Source organism: Pongo abelii, chromosome 1, assembly GCF_028885655.2.
Source record: "Pongo abelii isolate AG06213 chromosome 1, NHGRI_mPonAbe1-v2.0_pri, whole genome shotgun sequence".
In the NCBI taxonomy this organism is placed as follows: domain Eukaryota; kingdom Metazoa; phylum Chordata; class Mammalia; order Primates; family Hominidae; genus Pongo; species Pongo abelii.
In genome coordinates this window covers 63,861,428-63,879,943 of record NC_071985.2, presented here as the reverse complement: position 1 = coordinate 63,879,943, position 18,516 = coordinate 63,861,428, and the positions used below count along the sequence as shown (strand labels likewise).

General features: G+C 34.7%; 1 protein-coding gene across 4 annotated transcripts in view; it reads left to right on the top strand.

Moving 5' to 3' along the window:
- Nucleotides 1-18,516, top strand: part of HMCN1 (hemicentin 1) — a 446,669-nt gene that overhangs the window by 204,018 nt on the left and 224,135 nt on the right. For 3 of the 4 annotated variants that reach the window (XM_024256979.3, XM_002809691.5, XM_024256990.3), the window contains exons 12-14: nucleotides 11,615-11,756; nucleotides 12,875-13,002; nucleotides 15,240-15,353. In XM_024256979.3, coding sequence (XP_024112747.2) covers nucleotides 11,615-11,756; nucleotides 12,875-13,002; nucleotides 15,240-15,353 — 384 coding nt within the window. Of the gene's footprint in view, nucleotides 1-11,614; nucleotides 11,764-12,874; nucleotides 13,003-15,239; nucleotides 15,354-18,516 lie in introns of all 4 variants that reach the window. The other variant, XM_054550269.2, reaches the window with a different exon arrangement.

The window sequence follows — 18,516 nt, the reverse complement described above, 5'->3', positions numbered from 1 at the left end:
TTTATGTCCTAATGTGTACTAAAAAATTTTGGTTCAAATTTCCCCTGAACATTGTTTAATATTTTTTGTGTTGTTATTTTATAAATTAATTGTCCAACTAAGAAATAAATTAGATATTTGTTGTATATAACAACATAAATAACTTGCTATTTTTAATATATGAGGAAGGGGCTATGATATTTGACTATTATAAATAAAAATTGAATTAGAGCTAATATTACAAAGGAGGAATATTTATTTACTGCATCTGAAGAAAGGTGTGATATGTCAGAAACATTTGGTTAATGAGAATGCAAAACTGGTAGATAATGATTATGACAATGAGATCTTTATTTATGCTATGCCCCTAGGCACTACCTCATTCATACTATGTAGTAGGAATATATTTTTTCCATAATAACAAATACTTAAACACATGAAGTACCTTGATTACAAACCCTTGCTGGAAAAGGTTAGAACTGGTGTCTTATTTGTTCATTTGTTTATACATTTATTTATTCACAAAAAAATTGTCAGGCTTTGTGCTTATTGCTGATGATATAAATGAGGATAAAACAACATCCATCTCCTCAAAAAGCCCATAATGTAATAAAGGAAATTAGGCAATAACACAAATAAATATTTACAATACGATGTCATAAGAGTCATATTAGGGTGCTACCAGAGCTTTTAATTCTGTCTCAGAGTGATGAGTAGAGATTGAGAAGGGCTTTGCAGGGGTGATTATGCCTCAGGTATCCACTAGAAGATGAGTAAAAGGTAGAAGTCTTTGCTAGGAAGAAGTCAGGACAGACTGTTCAGATGGAGAAAACTACACGTGCAAAGCAACAAAAGAATGAGAACACAGAAACGTGGGCTTGCTAAAAGTGGAGGACCCAGCAGAACAGCGAGATCCAAACCCACGATGATGTGATTTTCTTTTCGTTCTTGTCTTCAGTAGTCTTTTGATATAGAATTGGAGGAATCTTTTGGTTTTGTGGTTTTGTGGAATTGGTTCAGCAAAAAGACAAGGTAACTTGAAAAAACAGTGATTGCAGTTGTGTTCTGGGAGATTTAGGCTGGATGAAGAAGGAAGAAAAGGCTAAAAGCATGGTCTGATATACTGGAATAAAAAAGGAAGTTCAAAGTGGTGACCATGATGAAGTTGAAGGAAGAAGTGTGGGAGTCAGGGAATGACAGCTGGAAGGATGGGAGATTGTGAACCTCAGACTGAACTTCCAAGACAAGTGTTCTTCCAGCTACATTATGGTTGCTTGCCTGATAGATACTAAGGTAGCAAATAAATTTATCTATCAACATACATTAAAGTCTAGATTTTTTAGTCTTTCCTTCAAGAAGTGCTGTGTAGATCCACTTTCATATGATTTTGATTCTGTGACTTTTACATATTTATGTGAAATTATCCCTTTTTTGAGCACTATAACCAACTTTTGATAGGCAAAACATGTTGCTGTTATTCAGTCTGTATTAGGAGACACATGTACACATGTGTAAAACTTCAGAAGTCTCCTTCTAATATTCCAGGAAGTAATGGTGCTAATTATGATTTGCCACTCTTTTCTAAGCCAAATGGGAAGGCGAGTCTAAACTTTGGCCTTTCTGTCTTATTTGAAAATTCTGTGATTTTGGGAAATTGTTATAAATCAGATGCAGTAAAGAAAAGGCTGTGTGATAATCAGTGCTTGTCATCATATAGTTGAAAATTTTCTAAGTGAGAAAAAACAAGACTTCTTAAAATTTCGTTCTTCCTATCAACCATATTTTTTGTCTTCAACTGTTTTGGCTAACTACCCAAAGAAGCTGCTAAGTTCATGACTCTTTTGTTAAGGAAAGAAAAAATAGTATTAAGTGGAAACATTGTTGACATAAATAATTTTGTATTGAGTTACTGAAAATGGATAATAAGGAGGCAAACCTTTGCCATGTATATATACATCCTTACAACCTATACTGGGGAAACAGAAACTAGATTCTTAAGAAAAGAAATCTTGATGCATATTTGCCATTAAAAGTCTGTCATTAAAATCTAATCTAGCCCTTATTTATCATTAATATCCCCTGAAACTGTTGCTCTTCTCTTATTAACTGAATTTTATAACCATAATCGTGTTTGAAATGTGGAATTCTTTTTTGTTGGCAGGGGTTGTGGGGGGTGGGTAAATCCAGCATGTAACTGCCAAGATAGATTTTGTGTAGTTCTTTGCTTGGGTGTTTTGTTGCCAATGCCCCACCTACTGGTAAGGCAATTAGCAATCTTCCCTCTGAGATTTAATAGACCTTTGTAGTTTAGGGTTGTCCAGTGGGACTTTCTGCAATGATGGAAGTATTTTCCATCTGTACTGCTCATGTGGCAGCTACTAACTACGTTTCACAATTGAACACTTGAAATATGGCTAGTGCACCCAAGGAACTCATTTGGGATTTGATTTATAAATTTGAATTTAAGTAAACCTATGTGGATACAGATGTGGCTACCATATTGGACAATACAGCTCTAGTCTTCTATAGAAAGAAGAAAGGCAGAAATAACAAGAGAAGGTTTAGGAAACTTACTGCAACTGCCACATTGATAAACAGTTATCATAATTTACTTGAATTATTGCCACTCAGAAATAACTCCACCATTTTGAAGAGGTGGTTCTCATATTCCCATTGATGAGACATCATTTGGAAATGTTGCATCTGATTCCATTTGGGATTTCAGTGGCCCTTGCTTCCCTTCCCAAGGCAACTGATATTTTGTTGTTTGTTTTGGTTTGTTTGGTTGATTGGTTTTAGTTTTCATTTTTTTTCTCTTTGGAAGAAAACCCTGGCCACTTAAGAGGAACTCTTTAGTAGTCATGTGAAAAGTTAAAAATGTTTAAATGTATTCATTGCCATTTACACTAGTTGAAAATTACAGAAAAGTTATGTGACCAAGCACATTTGTCCATTGTAAATCATTCTTAGTGAGATTTTGTGTTTTTCATTGTGCTAGTTTTACATGGAAAAGTTAGCACCAGAACTTGCTGGACTTACCTCCCTAATCAGAAATGAAAATGCATTTGAAAACAATGTCAATGTTTTAAATAAGCTGATTGACCTAAATCAGTAGGCGCACTGTTAGGATGGGATATAGCTACTAATTACAATTATCAGCAGGCTCAATGATAGTCACTATGTAACTTTTTGAAGTTAACTTTTTCTATAGGAAATATAGATACTTAGAAGGATCAGAGATCCTGTAAAACACATTTACAGGCTATACAACTCAATAGAAATTAGTTCCCTTAATTAAATTCGAATTTTCTTTCAGTTTCTCATGTAGCATTGCTTGATGTTAGAGCATTGAACATTTTCAGGAATATATTACCCATAATGAAAAATATATTTGTAACATAATAACAGCTCCTATTATGTTTTCAGAAATATAAATTAATTTGGTGGTTTGGTTGAATGTGGGTTTTAACTGTCTCCAAATTAGAGTACTTAGGTTTCATTGTGAGAACTCAAGTAAGAAAAAAACTTAACAGTAAATATTAATCAATGGAGTATCTTTCTTCTCCTGAGTACTATCAATTCCTTATTGCATAAACGTATCACTAGGAACACTGAGAGAAGCTTGAGAATTTTCCACCATAGAGATCAATAGGCAGCTGTGAGATGCTTTTTTCCAAAAGGTAATGCCTTTTTAAACAACAATCAACAATTGATCCTCTAGTTTCCTTTTGAGCACAAATCTTTTTACAGGGAAAATAAAAACATCTAAAAATGTATGACCCCACTTAAAAAAATACTGACAGCTATGGAGATAAAAATCCTTGGGTTGCTGATTCTGTTAATTGCTTCTTGGGGTAATGAAAGAGCCCTAGACTGGCAGTCAGGGCACTTAGGATCTCTTTTCAGTAATCATACCTTACTTCTCTCTCTATTCTCTTTTCCCCAGACCACACCTAACAATATATCAATTTTTAAAAAATGGAATTTCTTATGCCCTCTTTATTTATGGACGTGTATGTCCATAATGGAAGACGTTTTCTTTGGACTGATGCCTGAATCAGTGGGTGCTTGGCATTGCTGATAGGGATCAGTGTAAATGAGCAATTGTAAAATTTAGAGTTCAGTGGAACTATCCCCCAGGTAATAGTATTTTTAGATTAGGGTCCCTTCACCTTTTTCTATGCATGGTTAGGTCAGTATTTCACTGTCTCTCATATCACTCCTTTCCTCCTCATAGTCACTGACACCATGCTCATCCAACTCAAACTAAGCTATTAGAATCCTCTTTTTATGGACTTACTTTCTTTTAGAATGGGTGACTTTCTTCCCCCATTCCAATCCATCTTCCACTGGGCAACCAAGTGAATTTTCCCTAAATATTGTTTTAACTGTTCATTCATTGAAAACCTTTTTGTGCTTTTCTAATTACCCCAGAATAAAATTTACACTCCTTTGTCCACAAACTGACTCCTACACAATTCTTTCAACATTTAATCCTGAATTGTATCCTCATAAAGCAATGCCTAGAGAAAAAAAAAGAAAGAAAAATGTTTCCTTTCAATATGTGAGTACTATGTATCTTCAAAGAATAAGGTAGCCATACATCTTTTCTTTATGCATGTTTCCTTAAATGGGTAACTGAATATTTGAACTTGCTATTGATATTAAGCCTCTATGTGTAACTAATTCTGAATTATAGGTAGACAAGTTATCAGATTAATTCTTTCATATCATAAAATATTATTGATGCTGCTAATTTAATAGTCATACTACCGTTAGGCAGATAATTTTGGGTATCTATGAGTTTTGAATTTTCTCAGTAATGAATTTCTCAAAAGAATGGATAGATGTTGCTCTTGTCCTGTCTTTGGTTGCCAGAGCTGAACTTTTGATGGCCACTGAACATTTTCTCTGTCAGGCACTATGTCCATTACACCTTCAAACGTGTGCTGTTTCCTACTGCTTTGACCCTAGCCCTTGTTTCATTACTTTTCATCCTTCTGTGATTTGTCCCAACTCCAATTTACATTACTTGAGTCACAGAGGCATCCTCACTGCCTCCAAATGTCCTCATTCTTATTCTACTTCTATTATCCGTATCTAAATTCTACCTATAATGTGAAGCATCTCATAAACCACTGCCTTTCTGTATTGGTCTCTTTGTTCGGTTATCCTCTAGAACTTATTTTTGCCACACAATTTTGCACTTAATCACGTGTTTAGTCATTATTTCTCAATCAGATTATATATACACTGTGAGATACTTATTGTCTATTAGAGATATAGGAAAAGTCAAAGTGTATTTTTCCCATTCCATATACCAAACTTCACATCTGACATCAGATATGTGGGATTTTTTTTTTCCCCGTACACCAAGCAGTTCTCCAGCAGACACCAGCTGGGTGATCCTCCGATTCATTTCTGAAACTATCTAGATCCCACAGATTGAAGGCTCCGTCCTACAAGATGGTCCACCCACTTCTGATGCCAATTGCAAACTGTAGGTTGTGATCTGTGCTTCTGACTGGCTATAAATTAGGGTTCCTACAACCCCCTCCTGGAGTTTGATTAATTTGCTAGAGTGGCTCACAGAACCCAGGGACACACTTTACTTTTACTCATTTATTATAAAGGATATTACAAAGAATACAGATGAACAGCCATAGGGTGAGGTATGGTAGAAGTGGCACAGAGCTTCACACCATCCTCCAAGAACCTCTATGTGTTCAGCTATTCTCTGCATGTTTAGCTATTTTAGAAGCTCTCTGGCTTTTTTTTTGGTTTTAGTTTTTATGGAGATGTCCTTCTGTAGAAATGATTGATTATATCACGGGCCATCAGTGATCATCTCTGCCTTCATCTCCTCTCCCTTCCCTGGATTTTGAGGGTGGGGTTGAAAGTTCCATCCTGCCTTGGTCTTTCCCATCTGGGGGCCCCCAGTCACCAATCATCTTATTAGCATGCAAAAGAAACTTTTATCACTACCAAGATTCCAAGGATTTTAGTAGCTGTATGTCAGGAAATGGGACAAAGACAAAATATATATTTCACAATATCACATTGTCATTTTTTAAACCCATAGTGCCTTGCACAGAGGGAAAAACATAATTGCACCCAATAGGTATATAATTCCTTAATTGCTGAATAAACCTCAGTGTAACAAAAACACTATAGGGAAGTCTTGGTCATTACCCTTATCTGTCATGTTTCCATGTTAACTTCAATGGGTTATTTGAATCACATCAGCAGTTAGAAATGTCATTATGTAAGTACTTTCTTTTCCAGTTCCAGCACAAGCTAGCATATTACTGCTTGCATTTAAAATCATATTTTAGAACAAAATCTGGTAATTATCTCATGAAAAATTTATAGTTGTTATTTTTAAAGTATTGTTTATATTAATTCACACCAATTTAGAAACAAAATATGAATGACTTTTGAAAAATTTTACAAAATAGGCTAAAGCAATTCGTCACTGTTGAGTTGATACAGTGGCTGCTTAATTTTCAAATGCTTATACTGCTTCTGAGTAAAGGTTGCATAAGTGTGGGAGAGAAGGGGAAGTTTTTATGTATATAGTAGGAGTTTAAGGTTTTGTTTAAGATTGTTTTCCTGTTTATCTGACAATAGAAATAGTTTCCTGTTGATTCCACTAGTTGTTCCCTTATGAGGAGGATTTTTAAGGCTGGAGATCAACCCAGGAGTCCCTTGTTCAATCTGAGCATATTCAGTGTGTAGCTGACATCTCCTCCATAATCACATGTTGTGACATGGAAATTAAAGTGCCAGACAAAGCCTCCTTTTCTCTTTGATGTTTTTCTGTATGAATATTAGAAGTATTAATTTGTCTTCTATGGTATCAGGAAAGGGTGGATGTCTGTCATTAATTAGGCCACGTCACCAGAGAGAATATTGCAACAAAAAAGGAAATATTTCTCAAGATGGTTGATGAAGTCAGTATTTAATGATGAGAATTACTTCACTAAGTATGAAAATAATATTATAGCCACATGCCCATTATATTATGATAACTCTTTTTAACATGTGCCATGTGACATGGTAAGTAGCATGCTTTTTCCATCAGTAAAACAGAGGAAAAAAAATCTAATTTTATCTATTTTATTGAAATTTCTAGTAAATTTTAAGTATCTGGAAATATTTCAGATTTCAGAAGAATTAATAAGATATAACAAATATTGTTTATAAATAGGGTATATAATCTTTTTTTTGAGAAAGGGTCTCATTCACACCCAAACTGGAGTGCAGTGATACAATCTTGGCTCACTGCAACCTCTGCCTCCTGGGCCCAGGTGATCCTCCCACCTCAGTCTTCCAAGTAGTAGCTGGGACTACAGGCATGCACCACCATGCCAGGCTAATTTTTCTATTTTTAGTAGAGACGGGTTTTTGCCCTGTTACCCAGACTGGTCTTGAACTCCTGGGTTCAAGTGATCCTCCTGCCCTGGCCTCCGAAAATGCTGGGATTACAAGCACAAGCCACCACGTACAGGCTGAAATAGGGTATATAATCTAAATGACTTATGTAAGTGTGAGGATTGTAGTGATCAAATTTCATTTGTAATTATCTGGATAGTACATATGCACAGATGTATTTTAAATGCTATAACTTTATTTGGTCATTCTTTGTCACACGTTGCTATATAGAGGAATACTACTAATAATAGCAAAAGTTACATCATGCCTACTACGTGCCAGGCATTGTTCTAAGTGTTTTATGTATATTAACCTAGCTAGTCCATAATAACGCTATGAGGTAGGTACTATTATTTCCCGTTAAGGTATAGACAGACACCATGGAGCAAACAACGTCTGCATTTGAATTCCAGCTCCACCTTTGAGTGACTGGGCAAATTATTTAATCATTTTGAGCCATAGTTTATTTCTAAAATGGCAGTAACACTTGCTACATAGTATTATTGTGGAAAATAAATGATGGGTCTAGAGTTAGATACCTGGCATGTAATAGGCACTGACGGAAGGAAAGCACCACTTTCCTATTTCAATGAACTGACTACTAGAAAGAGATTTAGTTCCTAATTTTACATAATATACTTTATAGTGTCTATGAAATCTTTGAAGGCATAAAATGTCTGAAACATTGTCGGTACTCAGTAAATGTTTGTTGGCTGAAAAAATGAAAACACACAGAAATTTGCCCAAGTACTCTAAATATACCAGTGGTGATAAATATTGCTAATTGTGGCTTAGGTAATTAAATCATTTGCATTATCTAATTAATTTGTTGGTGGTAATTAAATAACCTTGAAGAAAAAGTCCTTAGGTATTTTCTCTGAGAAATTTCCTACCAGAAGCTTAAAAGCAACAAATCAGACCCAGCTGACAGGAAATATGTCTCCTGAGCTTGAAGATAATGTTGGCAGTTTCCAAGAGAGTTAGGTGAGACTTTTTCTTCCCTAGTCTTTGTAGGCAGTGAGATGGCTGTTTTCATGGCTGCTTACACTTCATTTTTGCTAATCTTACCATTAATAGTGTATTAAGATACCCAATTCTTAAAGTAGTGTTGGTTTTTATTTTATATTTATATTTAATTCTTCTAAATTATTGATAGGAAATTACAAAAACATGTATTTTGCTTTTGTTATAATTAAATAAAAAGCAAATTAATACCTTGCCACCTAATACAGTGCTGTGTTCCCATTGCTTTGGCTAGCAAAAGCAAGTTGTTCTTGATGATGATGGTGTTGGTTGCTCATGGTGGTGGTTGTGGTGATGATAATGGTGATAATGATGATGGTGGTGATATGAGATTGGAAATCTCAAGTAAAAATGGATTACTTCTCTCCAAAGCCTAAAATTGAACTCCAGACTTCTAAATCCAACATTAGTACTATTTTTTTTTCCCCTAACAGAATGGGGTTTTACATTGCAAATAAAGAGATGTAGACTCAGTTTGTTAGCTGGCAAATGATGTTACTTCATTGATGGAGTTGAACTGTGGTTCTTTAATTCCATGTTCTTGCTCCATTGAAACTACTTCATTAAAATAAGGAGGTTTTTCTAGGAATTAAAAAATGAGCAGTTGAAATAACTTAGTGAAATCTATTATATCATTATTTAACCTGATTAAGTAAAGTCTATTTCATTTTGACCATTTTCATTCAACTGTTATTTGGTAGAAATCTAATTTTGCTCCTCTGTATTTGTTCATGTTCTTTCTAAGTATCTTATCAGCAGGAATATTCTTTTTTTTTTTTTTTTTTTTTTTTTTTTTTTTTTTTGAGACGGAGTTTCGCTCTTGTTCTCCAGGCTGGAGTGCAGTGGCGTGATCTTGGCTCACTGCAACCTCCGCCTCCCAGGTTCAAGCGATTCTCCTGCCTCAGCCTCCCAGGTAGCCGGGATTACAGGCATGCACCACCACGCCCGGCTAATTTTTGTATTTTTAGTAGAGACAGAGTTTCTCCATGTTGGTCAGGATGGTCTCAAACTCCTGACCTCAGGTGATCTGCCCGCCTCAGAATCCCAAAGTGCTGGGATTACAGGCGTGAACCACCATGCCTGGCAATCAGCAGGAATATTCTAAGGGAATGGTAAATTTCTCACCTCCTGTGGGATGATGTCATCCCATCTGTGTGTTGCACACAGACTTATTTCATGACCCTGAGTAGCACCCTATGTCCAGGCTGTATTTGCTCAGTGACCTCTTAGCTCTCTGCATCCTGGTTTGGGCAACTGACTTATTTTTACTTTGATATCTGAACTACGGAGCCTACCAGTGGGATTCTTGCTGGGAGAGATGCCAGGCCATTTCTGGCAGACTACATTGGAAGATACAAAGTTTGGACAAAAATTCTGAGAGTTGCTTGAATCTTTGCAGCAATTCCATGTCAATAGCTAGACACGAGAAGCATTTTATTTTAGGAAGATGGGACTGAATAAATGTGTGTTTCAATAAATTCCAAAGAGAAGGAACTGTTCATTTTTTTCCCTCTTATCCCCTGAAGATTATCTGCAACATCCCTACAGCATGTGTAGTCCTTCAGAATTTCAGAATTGATGGACTCCAGATGGAATCACAATCTGAACTTACTGGCCATAGTCAGTCTGCCCTTGACCTCACACATTTCTCTAGCCCTATGCTCACCAACAAGAATCCATGGAATAATAAGCCTATCAGCCAAGTTCATGGACCGGAAAAAATCCTTTAAACATTAACTTCAAAGACTCGATCATAATTTGAAAAACACAATGTAAACAGGAAAAAAAGGGGATGGGGACAGTTGTAGGCTGCTAGCAATTAGGCACTAATTAGCTTCCTTCAGTTGTGTAGCTGCTGCCGCCCAGCAGTACCATTTGTATCTCTTTCACATGTATAGAGATTCCCCAAGCTGGTGGTTTCTTAGTGAAACTGAGCCACAATTTGCAGACTAACTTACAGGAAAGATATATCATAAATATATTCACATCTAACTGGCTAACTTAATTTCTCAATTTTATTTATAGTAAAAACCAAATTAAATGGGAAGCAGACAGCATGCCTGTTAGGTTCATCTGTGTGTCCCTGCAAGTTAGCACAGTGCCTGGCACATAATAATTATGCAAAAAGCAGATGTCATTGAATGAATTTATTTATTTCTGTTAATACTCATGAAAGCTGTCTGTTTCAAACACTGGAAATTAACTTACTTTTGTTTACCTTATTAACTGGTAGATATTTACATTAGGAGCTACTTAATATCTCTTTGATGGTACCTTCTTTGAAGATTAATTCTTATTGTGTAGTAATATAGATGTAAAACATGTAATCTATTAAAACAAATATATCAACATCCCAGAATTATCTCAGAGAATTGTTTTCTTTTTGATGGTAAATTCCTGATTTAGTGTTCCATTTTCAAGTCTTTTTCCTGCCATAGAAGTGTAATGAAAGAGAAAGATTGAATAACTGATTTTTTTTTAGGTTGAGGTCCTGTGGATGCACAGACATGAGTCAAATGACCAGTGTAGCAGGATCTTGGGAGGCACGGGCAGACATTACAATTCAGAGCCAGGTTACAGTTTAGGAAATTGCATTCCATCAAAAGTTTCAACTGTCTTTTATATACAAGCCACTGCAATGATATGCAAGGGATGTTAAATGCTATAGAATATAATAGAATATGGAATAATATGAGTACATGGTTTCTGACCATAACAAAGTTATGATCAAATAAATAAAAAGAGATAGATCAGGTTGAACAAAGCAGACAGCATAGTCAGGACAAGCTGTGGCTCCAATCCTACATTCGTTGTCTAGAAAGAGCCAAAAGCTCTATTTACAGACTTTGCCTGGGAACAGGTTTATAGAGAAGTGTCAGATTAGTGGCATAAACTGTAGGTCAGCTGGTGGAAGCAAGCCAGCAAGGGGCTTCGTGGTAAGCACTGGAAACACAAAAATATAACATCGGGATCAAATTCATTTAACTTTCAAAGAGAGTTTACTTCCCTTGTTTTCATTACCATTGGTTTCTTTCCTGCCATATTCGTGATGGGGGTCATCCATAGAGGAAGGCAATAAAGATGTGATGGTGAGAAACCCACAAATCTGCTAAAATAGGAAGCTTCTAACAACAAGATAAATTGGCATTTTTCTACATATGTATATTTTTATTTGCAGAACCACCCAAAGTCACTGTGATGCCCAAGAATCAGTCTTTCACAGGAGGGTCTGAGGTCTCCATCATGTGTTCTGCAACAGGTTATCCCAAACCAAAGATTGCCTGGACCATTAATGATGTGTTTATCGTGGGTTCACACAGGTACTGGGTTTGTATCATGTTTTTGTTTTTATTGAGTGAGAAAAATTGATGAGACTTCTGGACCAAACTAATATGACCAAATCCCTAATATTAAGGGAGGTTTGACCACAATATTTAGCTTTACATTTTCTAAACAGGCTATGAATGTCAAAAATAATATAAATGATGACTTTATAAAGTTTGAGGTTATTGAGTCTTGAATTCAATAGCTGGGACCAAGTGCTTCCCAGTACTTTGAGTTGCAAACGTAGCACCAATCAGTTAGTTTAACTTGAATAATTGAAATGAGGGTAATAAACTTTCTGTGAAGTAAAATAACATATAGTTTCAACAAATCTATTAAAGACATTGTCCTGGATTTAACAGAAGAGAGAGGTCAAGAACAGACCAGTAAATCTAATTAAAATGTGTTCAGACATTCTTTGTAAATACTTCCATTTTTGCCAAACTACAGTGGGAAGTATCTTATTCCACTGGGTGCTTTTTAAAGGCATTGAAACCACTCATGCTCCTAGAGTATAATAAACATGTGGAATATAAACAACGTATCCAGCCATGGGGCTTCCATTACTCTGGGTTTGGCAGTGAAGAGGTCATAGGTATGATCCAGCCAGTTGAGCCAGATTCTATTCCTAGACTCCTCACAGACTCACTGTGTGACATGAGACATTACATTTCTAAGGTTTTCATTTTGAAGAACCGTTTACTATAGCAATTCACCACATGGAGCAAGATTGCGTGGGTGCAAATTCCAGTTCTTCCATTTACTAACTCTGGCTTTGGGTGAGTTATGTAACCTCTTTGCTCACCTGTAAAACAGAGATATTAATAGTATTTAACTCACTAGGGTGTTAGGAAAATTTTAGATTAAAATAAATGTAAAGTTTCTAGAGCAGCGGCTGGCATGTAGCCAATATTGGATACATGATATTATTATTATTATTATTATTATTATTACGTTTCTGCTTATAAAATAATGATGGTAACCATTTCTGCAATCAACACCAAAAATATAACTCTAAAACATTTGAAAATATTTTAAAGGAAAGCACTATATTATCTTGATATTACTATTGTCGTATCTTCAATTTTATATTCTTCTTGTTTTTGATTCATAGGTATAGGATGACCTCAGATGGTACCTTATTTATCAAAAATGCAGCTCCCAAAGATGCAGGGATCTATGGCTGCCTAGCAAGTAATTCAGCTGGAACAGATAAACAGAGTTCTACTCTCAGATACATAGGCAAGTATAATCACTTTAAAAGGCAATTAAAATAGGATGAATATCACATCAAGCAATGCAAAAGTACTTTTTTGAAAAGTTAATATTAGTAATGTATACATGGTATTATACTTTATTATTCATTTCACACACTGATTGAAGCAAATATTATAACTAATTTAAGTTGAAAGTTCATCGAGTGAAAAGCTTCATTAGTCAACAGAAATCAAGGAAGCTTCCAGGTTATGGAATAATTTCATATTGTCCACAAAGTTCTATCTTTTCACTGTTCATCTGTTCTCTGCAATATTTTACTTTTAAATTAATTAATTCTATTTCCTTTCTAGCTTAACTTCCATTTTATAATTTCTACTTATATTCAAAACTGTATATAATACGATTTTTACTTTTTATCTTCAATTTCCTCCTCCAAACTTAAACATTTATTGGAAGCGTACTTCATGAAAATTGTTTTATAGAATATTTCTATTTAATTTTGTCTTTCTTAGTCAAGTAAAGGATAATGGAATCATATACTCAGACCAGGTTATAAATTGTGAATAATCAATGGCTAGCAATCCACCCTTTCATTCATTCTTATTCAGTCTCATTCATAGTAAGATAATGAAACTGTCAGTAGAGAAGAAAGGATTCAAAAGAGATAATAAAGACAGAGAATTGTACTTGAAGGTATAGGTGAGGGAGAGAACCAAAATGTCACAAGTATTGAATTAAGAGCCTGGAAAGAAGTGGTCTCATTTATACAAATAAAGAAGGCACATGGTGAACACCTTTAGAGGGAAAGTGGGCTCAGATTTGGAGATAATTGAATTAAAAATGTTCACAGAATACCACAGTGTAGAGGGAAAAGCAGCTGGGAATGCGGAACAAGTGACTGAAACCAAATTCTACTTCCATTGTGAAAACAAATTTTGGTTCGTTCACATAGAAGCCATAATATTAAACACATTTATTTTAACTTACTAAGCACCTCTAGAGATGCAGCATGCAAAATGCTGTGCTGGAGACTGGAGTGTAACATTTTAAAAACATGTGTCATGTAGCCTTTACTTTTCAAGAATTTACATAATGGAGGTGGATATATACAGAAATATAACAAGGCAGACAGACAAGTAACTACAGTGGGAGGTTGGCAGAGGGGAAGATTAATTCAGACTGAGGAATTAGCAAAGATTTCTCAAAGGAGACAGGATTTAGGCTCAGTCTGGAGGAATGAGTGGGATTTGAAGGGTTGTGGCAAAGGGCATTTTACAAAGAGGAAATAGCTTTAGGAAAGGCAAAGAAGATAGGAGAGTAAAAGTCTGTTGTGTTTTGGGCTATCAGTGAAGCTGTGTACCTTGTGATAAGTGAGGAAGTGTAACAGAGGGTAAGGTTAAAAAAAAAAAAGCTAGGCACCTATTTATAATTTTTGAAAGAGACTCTTTGGAATTTTGAAAGCAGTAGGAATCACTGAAGGTATTCTAGCAGAGAAATTACATGATCTGTGAGAAGTTAACTTAGCTTTGTTTAAAAATACCTCAGCTGAAGCTAGGAAGTCCTAAAATATCTCATTAAGAGAAAATGTTTAAGTAAACTGAACCATTGGGCAAGCAAGTGAAGCAGAGTGAAGAACAGAAATTTAGAGAATGTCTATATTTAGCATCACAGGGAAAAAAAGAGTCAAAACCAGGAGACTCTACTTTTTGTAAATGCAAATTTTAGGCTTGGACTGCAAATATCTTCCTGTAACTAGACATGAATATCCTTAAAATGACGTAGAAAATGTTAACATCTACAGTTGTATCATCCTCAGGTCTTAATTTAGCTGTCAGTCTTACCATTATCCCTCTTTTGACTGTATTTTTCTTAGAATTATTCCTCTCTCTGTTCTTTTAGTATTGTTTCTCTAAGATGTATTCTGATTTCTAAGATGTTTCTTTCCTTATATAACTCTTTTTCATAAAGAACTTTCAATTAGTTTCCTAAATTTTTTGGAGTTTGTTTTACCATAATTATTTTTTTGTTTTAGTCATTATTTTTTTCCTGATATCATTTCTTTGACCTTAGTAAGTGATCTTTTTATCACATATACCTATGTGCATGTGCATTACAAGAGTTTCTTTTGGTTTATAAATATTGAAATGGCCACAAGCACATAAATTCTGATAGATTTTTTAATTGGTTCATTTAGTAAACATAAACAAAATCCATCTGGTCTTGTGCTAAATGTTGACTATTTGCATTTTTGTTTTTTTCAGAAGCCCCTAAGTTGATGGTAGTTCAGAGTGAGCTCTTGGTTGCCCTTGGGGATATAACCGTTATGGAATGCAAAACCTCTGGTATTCCTCCACCTCAAGTTAAATGGTTCAAAGGTACATTTCTTCAGTATGTTTATGTCTGGTTCACTTAGTTTTGTTTTCTTTTTTAAAAAAATGATTTGTTAAAACTTTGTTTTGGTATGTGACTTAGCAGCCCCATAAAATGTGTTTATGATCTCACTGGAGACAATAGTTCACAATTCTCAACTCTGAATTTCAGGATTTGACATCTGGTATGGATTACAGGACTGTGAAAATCAAAGCAGGAAAACTTCGCCTTTGCTAATCCAGCTGAACATGCTCTTTGTTAGTTTAGGATTGTTTCCTGAAGAAAATTATCCAAGAATACTCAGTTAACGTTTAAAATAGCTCCACTGATTTTAGTTCACTTTTCTTAGAGATGATGGCTCTCACTATTTAAAAGTTTTCTAGATTCACAAGAATACTTTCTATAAAGTGTCCAAATAAAGATACACATTGAAGCTTACAGATAGTTGAAAGACAAATGTATTTATTGATAGGTCAGCTACATCATACATGGTAAATGCTTGTCTCAACTATTGAAATTATCTTTCTATATTTGTATCATAAAGATTGCACCTCTGTGATTCCATAATAAAATAACAGTTATATGCCACTTGTCCTTGGTGAGAATACACTTGGATCCTGGTTCAGGCTCAGATGCTGACAGTAGATATCTGTGTAAAAAGCCCTGCTTCTGCTTCTGTTTCAGTTCTTCCAATTACGGGAAAAAGAAAAAAAATCCTGCAAACACCCTAACAGGGAGGTTGCTAGGATTATTGAGATGCTGTTTGCAAAATACTTTTAAATCTGCAGATGAAAAGTGTTAAATAGTACAAAGCACTATTGTTATGATTCTGTTTGTTAAATCACAAACATTTCCATAGCAACAGGTTGATGTCATAGTCACAAAATTAGGAATTCACCTCAAGTTCAAACTCTTAGGGAACATGAGGTGAAAAAGAAAGGCTTTATGTAGAAAATAAATATTTTTAAATAATATAAATCAAAAGCAAGGTGGAAACTAGGAAGTAATGCCATTTTCCTGGTTTTCCATACTGAAAGATTTTTAGTCTTCATGTTTTCTCTGATAAGAAAGCATTTCTGAGTTTGCTCCTTAATCAGGTTTATGTTGGTTAACATAAACTAATTTTACTTTCTTTTTTTTTTATTTTTTATTTTTTTGTATTTTTATTTATTTATTTATTTTTTATTTTTATTATTATTATTATTATTATTATACTTTAGGCTCTATGGTACATGTGCGCAACGTCCAGGTAAGTTACGTATGTATACATGTGCCATGCTGGTGCGCTGCACCCACCAACTCATCATCTAGCATTAGGTATATCTCCCAATGCTATCCCTCCCCGGAAATTTACTTTCTTAAAATACTTAAATTTTTGAATTGCCAAAGAAATCAGTACCAATTTCAAATTTACATCATAATTAAATATATCAAGAAAATATGTTATAGACAGTATTTCTTTATTTTAAATGTTATTCAATAGTTTATCATGAAAATAAAAATTCAAAAAGTAATGGAAATGCCAACTTCTATATATGTGTATATAGCAGAGTCTCACAGTGTTTTATTCCCCCAAACTGGGACTGTGCTCCTGAATCAATTAGTCTTCATGCCCATCTTAAACCCACAAATAGCTTGGAAACTAAAAGAGGAGATAGGGAACTAGGTACCCACCACATGAGAGATTCTAGAATTTACTCTCTGTTTCTTATCTCAACTATAGATATTACCGCTCAGTGGGTTCAATAATATATCATTTTGCTGTCCAAGTTATGAACCAACAGAAATAGAATATGGGCATTTGATACATTGTAAGATGTGTTCCCTCGGTTCATCAATAATAGGCAGAGCTGCCCTGACCTCCAGGATCAGGTCAACTAACAAAGCCTCCCAAGTTACAGGCAGACAATTTATGCATAAACAGAGTAGAGTTAGGACCACCAAGAGCAAATCTAGGGGACAAACTCCTGTGAATGCAAGCTGGCCTCAAAATGGAGGGGTTTAGGAGCAGGTGGGCTTTCCAGTCCCATCTCTGCTGAGGACAAGACACCAGGAAGGCTGGGAAAATGCTACCTTATGGAAACCATAGGGGTGAGAAGGAAGAGTTCCTGCCTTCACCATAAGAATATCTTTTTCCTCATACCTTCCTTGAGGTGATTCTGATTGAATAAAGTAGGTGTTTGAAAGAAAAAAATGAACAAAGTGTATTCCATTCAGACCATCAGAGAAAAGGAATTCCATAAGCACAAATGCTCTCTGAAATTTTAGATGTTTTATTTTTAGAAATGAGCAACATAAAATGGGTTCAAAGGAGAATCAAAACACTACTGAAATCTTATAAAAAGAATATGTATGGTAAAATATTAAAGAAATTAGATTTATTCATTTAGATCTGTTGTTCCTAAAATGTGGTTTGGAGACTCTAGGGGTTCCCACAATTCTTTCAGGGGATTCATGAGATCAAAATTATTTTCATAATAATACTAAGATATTGCCTTTTTCATTCTTATTATCTCAAAAGTGAATAATGGAGTTTCTGGAGGCTATGTGATGTGTAATGTCCAACAGAGTCAGTGGAGAAGCAAATATGAGCATTCAGCTGTCCTGTATTACACTACATTAGAGATTATAGAGATTTGCAAAAATGTGAAACACTGCCACTCTTCTTACTAAATTTCTCATGTTTTGAAAATACAATTTTAAAAATATAATATGTTCATTATACTAAAATGTCATGCATTTATTAAAAATAAGTGAATGCATATGTTTTTAATTTCTCAGTTTTATTTCTAAAATGATATATATATAGTACAAATAAATATAATCCACATAAAAATTCACCAGGGTCCCCATTAATTTTTAAGAGTACAGTTAAGAAGTTTTTAAACAAACATTTTTGATAACTACTTACTTATCAATTATTTGAAAAGATCTTATGCCAGAGATAATGATCTCTCCGTTAGTCTTTATATCCACAGAGGCCAGATTGAATTTAAACTGCAGCAAAAAGAGAACTCTCCTCAATGGCAATGACTGTAAACCCTAGAACATATTATCAGCAAAGTTTATATATTTTACTATGTATAACATTCTTCTAGTCTTACCTAATATTAAAAGTAAATAATCACTATTTTACTTCCATCTGAAAGGTTCTGTATTTATAGCTTC